General features: G+C 38.1%; 1 protein-coding gene across 2 annotated transcripts in view; it reads left to right on the forward strand.

Annotated features, from left to right (window-relative positions):
* The window catches only part of LOC136864725 (uncharacterized), a 147,195-nt gene extending 132,924 nt beyond the window's left edge, over positions 1 to 14,271 (forward strand). For both annotated transcript variants that reach the window (XM_067142066.2, XM_067142067.2), the window contains exons 6-7: positions 966 to 1,145; positions 12,121 to 14,271. In XM_067142066.2, the coding sequence (XP_066998167.2) occupies positions 966 to 1,145; positions 12,121 to 13,522 (1,582 nt within the window). In that variant the 3' untranslated portion in view covers positions 13,523 to 14,271. The remainder of the gene's footprint in view (positions 1 to 965; positions 1,146 to 12,120) is intronic.
* The last annotated feature ends 542 nt before the right edge of the window (positions 14,272 to 14,813 follow it).

The following is a 14,813-nucleotide window of genomic DNA, read 5'->3' on the forward strand; positions in this document are numbered from 1 at the left end:
GGAGACCTGCTAACTGAAATGGACAGTGTAATTAGAGTTGAGGTGGTGCAAGAATGAGTCAAGCAGGCTTGCTTCATGGTGCCAAAGGACGAAGATACCATCAATGAACCTCCACCAGACTAGGGACTGGAGATATTGAGTTGCAAGGAAATCTTTCTTGAGTTTTCCCATGAAGAGGTTGGCATAAGATAGAGCTATTCTGATGCCCATAGTGGGACCATGAATCTGCTGGAATAATTGCCCCTTGAAACTGAAAAATTTGTGGGTTAGGATGTCTTGTGTGAGGCACAAGGGAGGAAGTGCGAGGAAGGGCACTGGATTGCCGCGTGTTCAAAAATGATTCGATGGCCCTAAGTCCACTGTGTGATGGATTGTTATTGTAAGCGAAGTGACATCAGCAGAAGCAGTTTGCTGGGTGGGGTTTAGGAAGAGTGGCAAGAAGTTCAAGAAAACAACCGGTGTCACGAATGTAAGATTCAAGGGAACATATGAAGGGATGAAGATGCTGGTCAGCCAATGCTGGAATGGGTTCCATGAAAGAACTTTGGCTGGAAACGATGGGGCATCCTGGATTGTTGGCCTTGTGTATCTTGGGAAGCAGGTGGAACTTGTGGGGTACGGGGCTGGTTTGGGATGAGGAAACTGGTAGGGGAATCAGACAGACCCTCATGTAGTCCATGAAGTTTGATGTAAGTGGCTAAGTTCAGAGTCTGATTTTGTGTGGGGTCTTGGTTGAAAGGGACATATGTGGTGGTGTCAGAGAGTTTACGCAGGGCCTCGTGGTCATAATTTCCGTGGCTCATGACGACTGTGCTTGATCTTTTGTCAGCGGGAAGAATGGTGATGTCTGCGTCACCTGGTATTCCTCTTAGATCATGGAATGCGAGAATAGCCACTGAAGCACTTGGTTGCCGAACTTGCTCAACATCTGTTGTGTCTTATGAGAAATGTCTTTGCTGTTTTAGGTCTGTGGGTGTCCTGATGTACGTGCTGCTCACAGGGTGCTCTCCATTTGGCGGAGACACTAAGCAGGAAACGTTCTGCAACATCTCGCTTTGCAATCTCGACTTCCCCGAGGATTTATTCGAGGATGTATCTGAAGATGCCAAGGACTTGATGAGGAATCTCATGGTGAAGGAGCCTAGGTGTGTATCACTACTGCTTTCACATAATGATTAACATTTTCAACACTGCCATATTTTAACATGGATGCTGCCAGTGAATTGGATCTTTTTCCTGAATTTTAATACATTATTACACAACAAATACAATGAGAAGAAGACTTCCACCTAATCAGTACTTATTTTATTAAATTAAAACTACAGGACTGGTTTCGACCTTTCTAGGTCATCTTCAGCTGGTCACACAATCACATATAACATATCATGCAATCATAAAACATTACTAGATCTAACAAAGAATGTCATACGACGATACCATGTCAAATTATTCTCATGATTGGGGGCAATCGTCGAATTGGAAACTTGGTATACACTGTCTTTTCATGAGTAACATACATAAAAACACACACAAAAGTTTGGATTGTACGTAGGCATGAGTTTTTCTGAAATTAGGTGCTAGGTTTGTAAAATATGTGTGGTAACACTGAAAGAGCATGTGCATTGATCACAATTTGTTAGTCTCGTGGAATGTTGGGTTTTATTGGTAGCACTTCCTTGTTTCCTAAACCTTCAGTTATACACTGTGATAGAATCTTGTTGCCCAATATTGATTTGCTTTAATTTTTAAAAACTAAATAGCTCTGTCCTTGAAGTCTTGATAAATAGGCATTATTATGAACACTTAATGTTGACTGTAGAGATAAAACGTGTTATAATTCAATGTAGGGATAAATTACACTTTAAAATTTCAGGTTCTCAAGTATTGAGTTTTGTGCCACCATATAAATACGAAACATAAAAACACATGTCAATTCTGAAATACAGTATATGGGATTATGTAAACTCAGTTGAGACTAAAGCAAAAAATGTAGATTTGAATTTAATGAAATAAGTATTGATTAGGTGGAAGTCTTCTTCTCATTGTATTTGTGTATAATGTCAGTACACGGAAATGAAACTTATAGATTATTACAAAACAGCGAAATATAGTATATACCTGATTTTTGTATCATATGAAGGTGTCAACCATCCAAAATGAAGATGTTAACACATTGCGGACTAGGTGGTCATCACACTGCTCAACCCCTGTGCCTGGCCATTTTCTGTGTAAAATATTGCTACAGCGCATGCACATAAACAAATGAGTCGAGCTTCACTACCCTTGTACTGATATGGTGAAATTTACAGGAGACCTTTGGTGAGAGTCCTAATTACGTTTCTTGTTTTGGTATCTGCTCAAATCTATTTCTACTCACTGTATATGGTTGTTTAAATGAGGGGATCAGTTGAACAGTAGTCTTTCCAATACGGCTTTTTTACATGTCCCATCAATATAAACACAGCAAAAAATCATTGTGTCGTATTGTTACATCAGGCCACTTCAAGCTCTTAGGGGATATTTTGTGTGATGGAAGTTTGCTCGTGATACAATTACGTATGCTCGGCAACAAATTCAAAGAAATCATCACAAAAAGTAAGCTCTACTACTCACTATTTTGAGGTTCATCAAGTCTTACCGTTTTGCCAGGAACTCCTGGGAAATCCTGTAAAGTCAGTGAACTATAATTTTTTATCCATTCATCAGAATAAATAGGCATATACTTCCATTTACACTCAAAATATCACCTTCAGCCTTGTTCTCGATCACCTCTATGTCACGTTGTTTTGGAGGGCGTACATCATTACTATCAACCGAAACACTTTTGTTAGAATAGCTTTTAACATTTAACTCGTGGTCGTCAACATCACTGGGGCAATCCGGTTACTTATCCGGATATAATTAATTAAAAATCTCATCTGCATCTAAGCTCGTGTTCAGTCTGGGAAGCGCCATCTTACCCATCACATGGCTCCTTGAACGAGGTAAACCTGTGGTCGGAAAATTTAGCAAATGAATCATAAAACAGAAGAAGAACATAACGCAAAGCTATCATGGAATAACACAAAAGCTTTAACACCAAAATTCTAGAAAACTTGATCGTCAGCTAGTTTCAGAAGTTTTGACAGATGTCACCGAACATACGAGTCTCGTGAAGACGAGTTAACTGATCTGTCCGCAACGCTCGGCCAGCCAAAGACGAGTTAACTGATCTCCTGTCCGCAATGTGTTAATCAGGAAGTACATATCTAAAGTAATTTAATTATACTAGTCTTGAAGAACATAAAAAATTGTACAGAAAAAACTTTTACATTCAAGTTATACCAATAAGCCTGCTGAAACAATAAATATTAATAATTTAATGTGGCTACTTAAGCCACAAATAAACACAACTACATTTGAAATACAAAATTTACTATTTAGGAATAGTTTTGTTTTGGTATAGTAGCCCTGAAAACATTGGGCTATGCACAGTGCACAGTCTGACCTTGCACCCCTTGCACCACCATCTACTTTCTTTTCACGGTGCAGGTGAATCATCACTCATCAGCTTGCATCTCTTCGTCTAAACGAAAAAATAAGCCCAAATTTCTGGAGAGGTGAAGTATGGTTAAGTTATGAGTAGGTTCCCACCTTCCAATACTTATCAATTTCTATAAAATAGGCTTATTAATTACATAATATAAACCATATAATCTCTAGTACATGTTTCGTTCCGATTATGGAACATCTTCAGCTAAAATTTGATTAAATGGCAAGACAATTAAAATACATTGATGTTATGATGATACAAAAGCTAAAAGATATGATAAAATGGCTCGAAGATTAAAACATATAATAATGATGATGAAATAAAGTTCATTCATGTTGGTTAAAAATTCAACAAGTCAGTGTTCAAATGACGAATTAAAAACGGCGATAAGATTCTTCTTCATGTTGGAGACGTGTACTTTGTTAATCTTGAAGATAAATTGAAGAAATACAAGATTTTCTTATATGTATTTATCGGGTGAACTCTTGATAAAATAACCGTAGTTGAAGTTGAGTTGTGGTAGGATTATTGAAATGAGTCTGAAACGAGAAAAGAATGAGTAAAATAGAAAATATTTTAAGGAGAAAACCTTGTTAAAAATGTATGTAATCAACTCCATTATCCTTCATTCTCGCGAACATACATTTTTAACAAGGTTTTCTCCTTAAAATATTTTCTATTTTACTCATTCTTTTCTCGTTTCAGACTCATTTCAATAATCCTACCACAACTCAACTTCAACTACGGTTATTTTATCAAGAGTTCCCCCGATAAATACATATAAGAAAATCTTGTATTTCTTCAATTTATCTTCAAGATTAACAAAATGTACACGACTCCAACATGAAGAAGAATCTTATCACCGTTTTTAATTCGTCATTTGAACACTGACTTGTTGAATTTTTAACCAACATGAATGAACTTTATTTCATCATCATTATTATATGTTTTAATCTTCGAGCCATTTTATCATATCTTTTAGCTTTTGTATCATCATAACATCAATGTATTTTAATTGTCTTGCCATTTAATCAAATTTTAGCTGAAGATGTTCCATAATCGGAACGAAACATGTACTAGAGATTATATGGTTTATATTATGTAATTAATAAGCCTATTTTATAGAAATTGATAAGTATTGGAAGGTGGGAACCTACTCATAACTTAACCTTAGTTGTGCTGAGCCAATACGGAATAAATATGAGATTTATAAGCTGAGGTGAAGTATTTCTATCGTTTGTATTTGGTGTGAAGTAATGCATTCTAAAGTGACGTAACAAATAAAACCATCACTTGATATGTTATCTGGTTCACAAGCAGTCTTCATCACCCCCTTCTCCCGATAAAATATCCAAGATATCACTATTGAGCCAGCACGAGGACATGTTTGTACAGTAACACAGCTGACAGCACGACAGATTTGGTGCGCTCAGCACCCGGCACATCGAGTGCTTCAGTAAGAGTTCACAGTAGGGAGAAACTACCCTTTTTATTGTTTCAGTTTGAACTTCCTGATAACTGCTGCATTCTAGTTGACACTGGATAAACTACTACCTCCAAGCAAAGGACGGGAACTGTATGGGATATGTGCAGCTGCCTATAAAAGCGAAAATCGCACCCGTATCCTATACAGGCATAGTGTTGAAAGTGTTAATATAGAGATATGAGTTCTTGCTGCAAAACTTGTACAATGTGTTTAATATCAGATATGGCTAGTAGGGAGACCAGGACGTGAAGATGGCATCATCGTTTAAGGATTATTGTAGGGAGACAGACATCTCCACTTCTCTTGGTTTCCTTACTATAAAACAATGGATTTATTTTACTTAAGGACCCCTCTCCGTTGTATGTTAGTTGGGTATTCAGCCCGAAGGCTGGTTTGATCCGCCACAGCTCCACCAAAAGCTATCATAAGCTACCATAGACAGCCTAGGCATCACTGAAGAGGCCTACTAGGGAAGTGAGGAGACAGTTTCCCCGTTGCTTTCCTCACTGAGCCAGAAGTTATTACATATCAGTCTGCCAAGCCCACTGAAATGCATGCACCAACCGACCCTATGAGCAATATTTTCACACCATGCATAGCAGGGACTGGCTGCATAAGGAATGGTATTACTAGCATCGCTCGTACCTCTGTTACTTTCATATTGTCAAAGCCAAGGATGAGACTGAGACAGGTCAATGAAAGTAACAAATTGCTCTAGCCCATACCAGAAGACATAGCACACTGTAAACACTACATCTTTTGCAGAATGCAGTATCAGCAGGCCCTATGTATTCAGAGGAGTGAAAAATTAAAATCCATAGCCTGTTTCCAGTCATTCGAACAGGTCAGGAATGGAATGAATGAATGAAGCGCCATCTAGCGGCGAGTATAGGAAATGTGCCGACTGCCGAAGCTTGTCGCACTCCTCTGGGGCATTGATAAATGACTGACAGATGAAATGAAATGAAATGTTAATGGAGAGTGTTGCTGGAATGAAAGATGACAGGGAAAATGGGAGTACTACCCAGAGAAAAACCTGATTCAGAGCATTAAATATTCTAATTTATTTGTGTTACGCCTGAAAGTTTTTTATTAGATTTCAATAATAAATCTCTTCTTTCCCATATTAAACTTATATCAGCCCCGGTATCAATAGAAACCTGAAGGATTCTCTAAGCTCCCTGACTTCGCGATTATGCTGCCTTTGAGACTGTACCCATCCATCACCTGGTTGATCATCATCATTACTCCGCAGACCGTTTGCAGGTTGTGACTTTCCCTTCTCACCATGTTTCTCATTAGGAGCTGTATTTTTCTGTGGGACTTTTATTTTGGGAAGTCTCCTTTTTGGCTATTCTTGGTGGGCACTCTCCCATTTTACACCTGGCGTACATTTTTGCCCTCACTTGGCCCCTGCTGTTTGCATTCCTGTTAAGTTCTTTGCATGCTCTTGAATGTGATGTATTATCCGCGCACTTTTTAGTGATAGATTTACACCCTAGTGCTGAAGCGGTCGACTTTGGTTATCTTCGAGATTCGTATTGGCAACCTTTGAAACACAAACTAAGAATCGCTTATCATCGCTGCGCGCCATCTGGCGTACACTTTAAGCACTCGTACTGTTGTTGTTTACTCAGCAAAGCCAAACCATAGAATTCATGCTAGGAACAAGTTTCGCAACGGGAAATGTTATATAGTATTAAATATTGTGTGTGTGACACAGTTGTTTGCTTAAAATAATAAAGGTTTATAAAATTCATATCGATCGATCATATTATCGATTCAATTCAGATTTCATTTCCATTCAGTTGGCAGTATTGACGGAACCCTTCTTACTTCTCCAACGAGTACAAAAATCTATCACTAAAAAGTGCGCGGATAATACATTGTCCTCTAGTTTTTAGCCCTGTTACAAGGTTGCGGATTTGCCATCCCCTGGGTATGTGTATGAAACACTTTCTTTGGTCAACTCGACATTGTAACTGGTGTTGTCCTGTTTTGTTGCAGTTATAGCACCTGAACATAGCACAGATGTTTATCTCATCTGTTTCTGTATAAATTAATACCAATTAAATAGGCACTTAACAATTTATTTATAAAAGATAAAACACTAGACTACACTGAAATTACTTTTTAGTATTAAACACCCTTTAGAACATTCCTCTGAATGGTCAAGCAGTGGCCATTGTTTAACTTGCAATATTTCTTAAGGTAAGTGATAAAAGTTCTAGGGTCCGATGACCATAGATGTTAGGCCCCTTTAAACAACAAGCATCATCATTAGGGCTCGGATGTTTAAGACGTAAAAATAGCCCAAATAAGCAAGCAAATATGACCTCAAAAGTGATGAAATATGACGTAAAATGACAAAATATGACTCTAAAATAGTTGGCGACAGTGTTTTGAAAATTCTGTTCTACACTCCATGTGATTGTTATACTGGATTTCAATACTTGCATGAATTTCTAAGCTAGCAGTTTGTAAATGAGTAATTGCGCTCGATATAATTCCAGAAGTTTGAATATATACCGTATATATGCCAGACTTTTTGACAAACTGTTGGAAAACAATTCCTATCCAATCTTGACAGAACGGGCAAAGTGTTCTGCTTGTATTAACTGCAGATGTGATAATGAGAAGCTGTTTTATGAACACTAGTTCGCATTCGGTACGTTGAAGATGGTTTTGCACAGTTATAGCGGTCGTCAGGCCGCCAAAATATGACGCATCTATGAAGAAAGCTCAAAATATGACCTTATGACAAAAAAAAAAAAAAAAAAGCCAAAATATGCATTTATACGACAAATAAAAATCACTTAATTGTTGCGATAATCACCTGATTTCCACCCAAATCCAATGGGGTAAGAAAATAAAGGCAAAGTTAAAAATATGACTTTTCCTAAACATCCGAGCCCTAATCATCATCATTGATAAAAATTCTCAGATATATTCACATACCTAGCTCAGTGGGTGAAGTATTCATTCTTCTTTACTTGTGTATCATTAGCTGTCCGAACTGTCACTTAGACAGTCCCACAAAAATGATAAAGTGCAGTTTAAGTGCAAACTTGAAACTCTACTTGCTCACAAATTGCAGAATGGGTGGGTGGTGGTGGTGGTCAGTACAAGGATGTGGGAAACAGTGAAGTCGTATGATCTGAAGTTGTATACAATTCATTGGTGAGAATCCGCATGGCCGTTAGTACTCTTGGATGCACCAGCTTCAAAAGCCCTTTGTATCTTATTTACCCACTATTTATTTGATATCCAACCTTATAGAAGATTGTATCTGATTACATCTGACTGTCATAACTCCCGTACATCACACTAATGTGGAGACTTGCTATTGGTCCACAAATCTAGAGTTGAAAATGAAAATCCTCAGCCTGTTTCCAATCATTTGACCGAGTCAGGAAAGGAATGAAGAAGCCTTATCTAGCAGCGAGGATTGGAATTGTGCTAGCTGCGGAAGCGTGTCGCACTCCTCTGGAACAATTATTAATGACTGACAGATGAAATGAAATGATATTGGAGAGTGTTGCTTGAATATAAGATGGCAGGGAAAACCTGAGTACCCAGAGAAAAAAACTGTCCTGCCTCTGCTTTGTCCAGCACAAATCTCACATGGAGTGACTGGGATTTGAACTACGGAATCCAGCGGTGAGAGGCCGGTGCACTGCCACGGAGGCAAATACTCACGCATTCTGGAATGTCCTTGAAGGATTTCCTTCTAAACAGCAGCATTCCTACTGTGTAATAATGTTCAGAATATTTTTTTTTGCGTGTGGCTATACTGATTCTGTGTTCCCAAAATTTTGCTGCAATGATACCAGTCCCTTGTTTCACTTGATTTAGAGATCGTCCAGATGCACCCTATTACCCTCACATTAAACTTCACTGAATGCTTTGTATTGACAATCAATAACTTATCATATAATTCATGAATTTTATGCCCTTTTCATTATCACTTAATATATCACTGCATTGATACCGATATCTTGAGTTCACTTCATGTTATCTCTCTTTAGGTTAGTTTAATTTTACGTAGGATTGTTATTTAGGATCAAATTTGTTTGTTTCGTTCGCTCCCCTCTTTGTGTGCAGAAGTCTATGGTTTTCCATGGTTTCACATTTTCAAACTAGATTGTACCTTAGTCAAGGCCCCAGCTGCTTCTTCCCAGGTCATGCAAATCCCATTTTGCGGCATCTGCGTGATCCTGTTTGTTTGTTTTTTCCAGGTCAGTGTAGCCTATAGCTTGGTTCCGCATTTGGCAAAATATTGGGAAGGATGTGTCCCCGAATTCCCACGGGCTGTGATGCCTGTTGTTGGTGTTTTAAGAGGCCAAATACAGAGGTCATCAGCCTGACCACATAGTTAGGCTCTTTCCGTCAGTTAAATTAATGAAATTCATTTCTCTTTCCTTCAGACCGATCAACTGGGCTTGGCTTCGGGAGACGGTGGGTTCAAACCCCCTGTCGGCAACCCTGAAAATGATTTCCTGTACCATTGTCGCTGAAAATCTATTACACTTAGTGCAACATGAAAAACCACTAGCTTTCCTTCAATCCCTGTTCTTCCCAGGCTCTGCTTACCATCTTCATTACAAGGGCAGGCAATCACCTCATTGAGAGGGAGATTCTTGAGAGTACTTCTTTTCCTGATATGGGAAATCCAGGATAAACATGAGTGAAGGGAGAAAAGTAAATTGAAAAAAAATTTAAGTCAAAGGACTCAAAAGGAAGGAAATGAAAAAAGAATTACAAATTAAAAAGGGAGACAGTTCTATGTCCATTTTCACTTTACTGCATAAGGAAAGAGTTGTACTTAATGACATTCAATATTTCTATATGCATAAAAATCAGATTCTGCCTCTTTAAATGTAAAATATCTTCGTATAAGGAAAATGTCCTCTTAGCATGAGGAAAATGTTCTCTTAGCATCAACAGAAACCAATGGTGAAAACTTGGTTTTGATTCTGAATTATAAATCAGTGCATGTCAACAGTTTTTCAATGTCCAAATTTTTTTAGTGAACATTGTGTTTGTTGTAAATCCCTCAAGTTTGCTCTGAATTTCTTCTATCACGCCCCATTGAATAAGTTGAATAAATTCTCTTCCTCCATTCTGGTGATGATCTCCGGAAGAAATTTGAATGTGTGGACTGTGTACAGTTCAGTCTCCAAATTCAGACTTCTCAGTAAAGCATTTGCTTGTATGACAGCTGCAGATTCTTTGTCATCCAAGTATAGAAGCAACTCCTTAATCTTTGTGAAATGTTCACAGAAAAAAGCATTTATAATGAAGTAGAAATATTTCAGGTGGAAGCAGAAACAAAAGGGAAGCATGTGTTTACACTAATAGGAAAGGAGGTGCTTATAAATAGTGGAAAATCAACTTGTTGAGATAGATATAAAGTGAAAGCTGCAGAACAGGGTCAAGAAATCATAAAATGCTTTGGGGGATGGTACGAGGACGGTTTGAAAAGTTCTCGGAATCACCGCTAGATGTCAGTGCTAGAGCAACGAGTTTCCCGCGCAATAATCACACATCCTTTGTGAGTGAACACGTGGTGCATCAGTGCTCTAGCTGCAGGAGTGTGGTAGTGATGACTCTTTGTTGTTGTTCCCGTGTAGAGATTTGTGACAATGGAAAAAACTGAGATTCGAGCAGTGATTAAATACTTTGTAAAGAAAGGTATGAAAGCAAAGGGAATTCATGCCGACTTTCAGAACACACTGGGGGACTCTGCTCCTTCATTTTCAGCTGTTGCCAAGTGGGCCAGCAAGTTTAAATTTGGTCGGGAGAGCTTGGACAGCCGAATTGGAGAGGTATTTTGCAGGCCTGGAGGTATCTCATTTTCGAGATGGGATCAAGGCATTGGAACATCGCTGGATCAAATGCATTAGACTACAGGGAGACTATGTTGAAAAATAAAAGCAGTTCCACCGAGGTAAGATACTTAATTCTAGTACATTCCGAGAACTTTTCAAAGCACCTACGTATATGGAGACCACTGAAAGGATTTCATGGCACATTATCACTTAAGTTTCATATGGCTATTTCACGAGTGTAATTCTCAACTCAAGAACCACACTCTGGTACAAAATACTGTAACCCGTGTTGTTATAGAGTAATGTCTTTCCTTCTTGATAATATCAGCTTAAAATCACTTCCCATAGATTTGTATTTAGTGACAGCTTTGCTAATACTCTGATCTCCTAGTGGTCTCCCCAACAAAAAGAACCAGTGTTCTATTTACACAGATGTCTCTTAACAAAAGACTGTACTCGTAGACTCTCTCAGTAAAAAGATGGGCGAAGTTTACATGGCAACATGGAGATGTTCTACTCTCTTAGTCTTAGTTTGCCAGTATTTATGCTTTTCCATAGCACTCCTAGAATGTTCATTTGGCTGCACAAAAATTAAGTCATCTATCTGTGTCTGCAAGTGATTTCATTGGTTTGTTCAAACTCTCCCTCTTTTCAGGCATTTGCATACTTTCACTTGAGCTGGCCCTCCAAATGGTTCTAGAAACAATTCCTTTGTTACTGGATCTTTTCACATACGTTTTAACTTTCATGGCCTACGTGACTTCAGTGACTTTCTGAGCTCAACCCTCCTGCTACCATATTGCACCACCTTGTTTCCCCAGCTTGTTGGCTACTTTTTTTGTTAAGACTCAACTTTTCACATAGGTAATTGTTATGAATTGTACGTGCCTTCTTTATACTCAATATCACACACTTATTTACTGCACTGACAATCCAATTCACTTCTCATTGTTATCTCTGGGTTACATGATAATTTATTTCAAATTACATACATATTGGTCCTCCACTTGGGAGGTGGCAGATTCGTATCTCGTTTGAGTCCATTCGCTCCATTAATATATATGGAAAGACTTGGCACGACCTCCAGTCATGACAGCTGATGGTGGAGTTGTTGAGGATCAAGCCAGCCTTTGGGCTGAATACTCAACAACAAATTATGTAATTAGTATATTTTAATATCGCTTGTTGTTGAGTGTAAGAGAGCCACATTCAAAGATGTAAATAGATAAGTAATTATACAAAGTTTAATTGTAATTCGTTCTCTGTTCCAGCAAGCGACTAACTGCTCAACAATGCTTGGAGCATCCATGGTTCAACACAGTTGATACGGCGACTCTGCAACCCGTACCATCTGTAACCCTCCCCACATCAAGAGCGACATCTTGCACACTAACATTGGAGCCTGCTCTACCCAAGAAACAGGAGAGTGCCTCTGAAATTTCAAGTACGAAACCAACTCTCAGCAAGAGATTCTGCCAATCTTCAGTTTCCTTATCTGCACAATCTGGTGATGACTTAACAGTGAATGTTGGTAACAAGTCTGAAAACTCCAAAGATGAGAAGAAAGATGTAGAATCCAATTTGAATGAGCGTAACAGTTCTGGTATGAGATCATTTCGAAGGAACACTTTCAGAAGGAATATGGGTAACCTTGTTGAAAGGATCAATTCCATTGAAGATGCTGGAAAGGAAAACACTAACATCGTTCTTGAAAGTGTGGCAATCAAACCAGCTCCTAGACTCACCACGTCTTCCAAGAAAATTCCAGCTCCAGAAACACCAGCAGCAAACACAAATGCTTCCTTTGTTGCTTCCCGACCTGTTAATAAGACTACCACCATGCAGACTGTACTTATCAATGGAAATGATCGTCCTAACAAATCAGAGGTCCAAACCACAACTAAGAAACAGCAGACTACAAGTGTTTCCCACATCAGTACTGAAAGTGTAGTCCGTCGAAGGATGCTTAACAAGGACTGTGTCTATCAATTCAGACGGTGCTATATCATCGATGACTCTGAGGATGACACTGGAATTGTTTCACCAGTGAATTCCCTTGTCAGTGATGGAACCAATGATTCTGAAACTAGCTCAGGATATTTTGATAATTCCAGCTGTTGTTCCAGCAGTGACTCAGTGAGCGATGTCAGTGAAACCTCCGTGGATTCAACCGGAGATCGTTTAAGTACTGCATCTATTGAGGACTCATTGGATTATAACTATCCCAAGAATAGTAGGCAGAGGTTTGCCAGCAATACTACACGATGTTTCACAACACAGAATCGCAATCTGTGGCAAGCACGAGAAGGACGTGAATTCCTCAGCACCTCTAGTTCCTTCTCCCTGACTCTATCTCGGTTCAACTCTGTTTCTGCGGACACTCAGAAACCAACTTCTAGTAAGACGACAGCACGAGAAGGTTTTCTAACAACACCAAGGAAGCAACCTGCTAAAGCAGCCCATACATCCATCATTAGCAAACTGTGCATGTCTTCAGTTCTAACATCAAGTGAAAAGAACTCAACTGGAATGAAGGACTGTGGTATTAATATAACAAGAGAACGAAATGGTAATGAGGTCGTCCTTAGAGAAGTAAAAGGGGGAAGGTGTAGTCGGTTTAGTGAAGTAAAGATTGAATCTGTGCAATCGAGGATTAGGAAGTTTGAGAATTAGCACACCTGCTTGTGCATTTCTTAAATACTATAATTATACTAGTCATCCGTTTTATGTGATCATACTTCATGGGTTTCGAGATACCATGGAATTCTAGTGCTCTTATCAATGACAAGACTTAAAACTTCCAAAGCAACTAAGAGAGAATTTTGTTATTTGAACAAGTTCCTAAGTGTGATTGTTGTTGCAATGTCCAAGGTTTCTCTCCATTGTCTGCAAGTAGGACAGTGTTTGGAGAATATTCTTGATGTTGAATGACATTTCTGTAATTTATATAAATCTTTGTAACTAAGTGTACATTATCTTGTTGATTAGTCATTTGAGTCTCTTTTAAATATAGTAAATACTTCTGTACAGATTTTGAAAAAGCTATTTTATTTATATAAACTGTGTGAATATACATGTGAATGCGTGGGTGTTTTTAAATTACTGTATATTTCATTGTGCCATTGACAGTGTATCCTAAGCTCATGAACTTGGCTATCATAAGTTTCTCAATCTTCCGGCCATTAGTGCTCTTCAGATGACTGAAGAAACAAGACATTCAGACAAATGTACTGATCAATGAAGAATTTCAAAAGGACTAATGATATATTAGCCAGGTATACTCCAATATATATCTTTCTCTGCATGGTTAATACATGCAGCTGTATGACATTTTATGCAAAAAGTTATGTTGAAAATGAATTTACATATCATGTTTCAACAGTGGTCCAAATTTGTATAAATAATTATAATTTGTTAATATTTTTTGAAATTTTATTGCATAGTCACTACTTATGAAATATTCTGTATGCTCATATGATAAAGACTGCATCAAAAGACAATTCAATCAACATCTTCATATTTAAATTTGTTGCATTGCAAGGGGAACCAATTATATAACTTGTTTTTACTCAGTATTTTACTATGGGTTTGTTTCTAAGCTTGATTGTGAATACAGTTGGAAAGAAGGCCTATCATGATTTGTAGAGTTACCAGTATTAAAACTGTACATACGTAAACGAGTATCCATTATCTATCTACATCTATATTAATTTGTGTCTTGAGTGCTTGGACTTCAGAGTCTCTTTAAAACCAAGAAAGACAATTTTAGTTTATAGTTAGCAAGGAAAATAATTGTGAAATTATTTCCTCTTTGAATTGATATTTATGACCTGCGTTTGGGCCAGAGAAGCCCTGTTGTTTCTTTCTTTGTAAAAGGGTTTAAGTCCTATCAGTTATTTAGCAAGTCTTATATTTTTGTTACCTACCATAATTATTATATATCTGAATGCAACACGCCATTGAT

Source organism: Anabrus simplex, chromosome 2 (assembly GCF_040414725.1).
Source record: "Anabrus simplex isolate iqAnaSimp1 chromosome 2, ASM4041472v1, whole genome shotgun sequence".
Taxonomy (NCBI): Eukaryota; Metazoa; Arthropoda; class Insecta; order Orthoptera; family Tettigoniidae; genus Anabrus; species Anabrus simplex.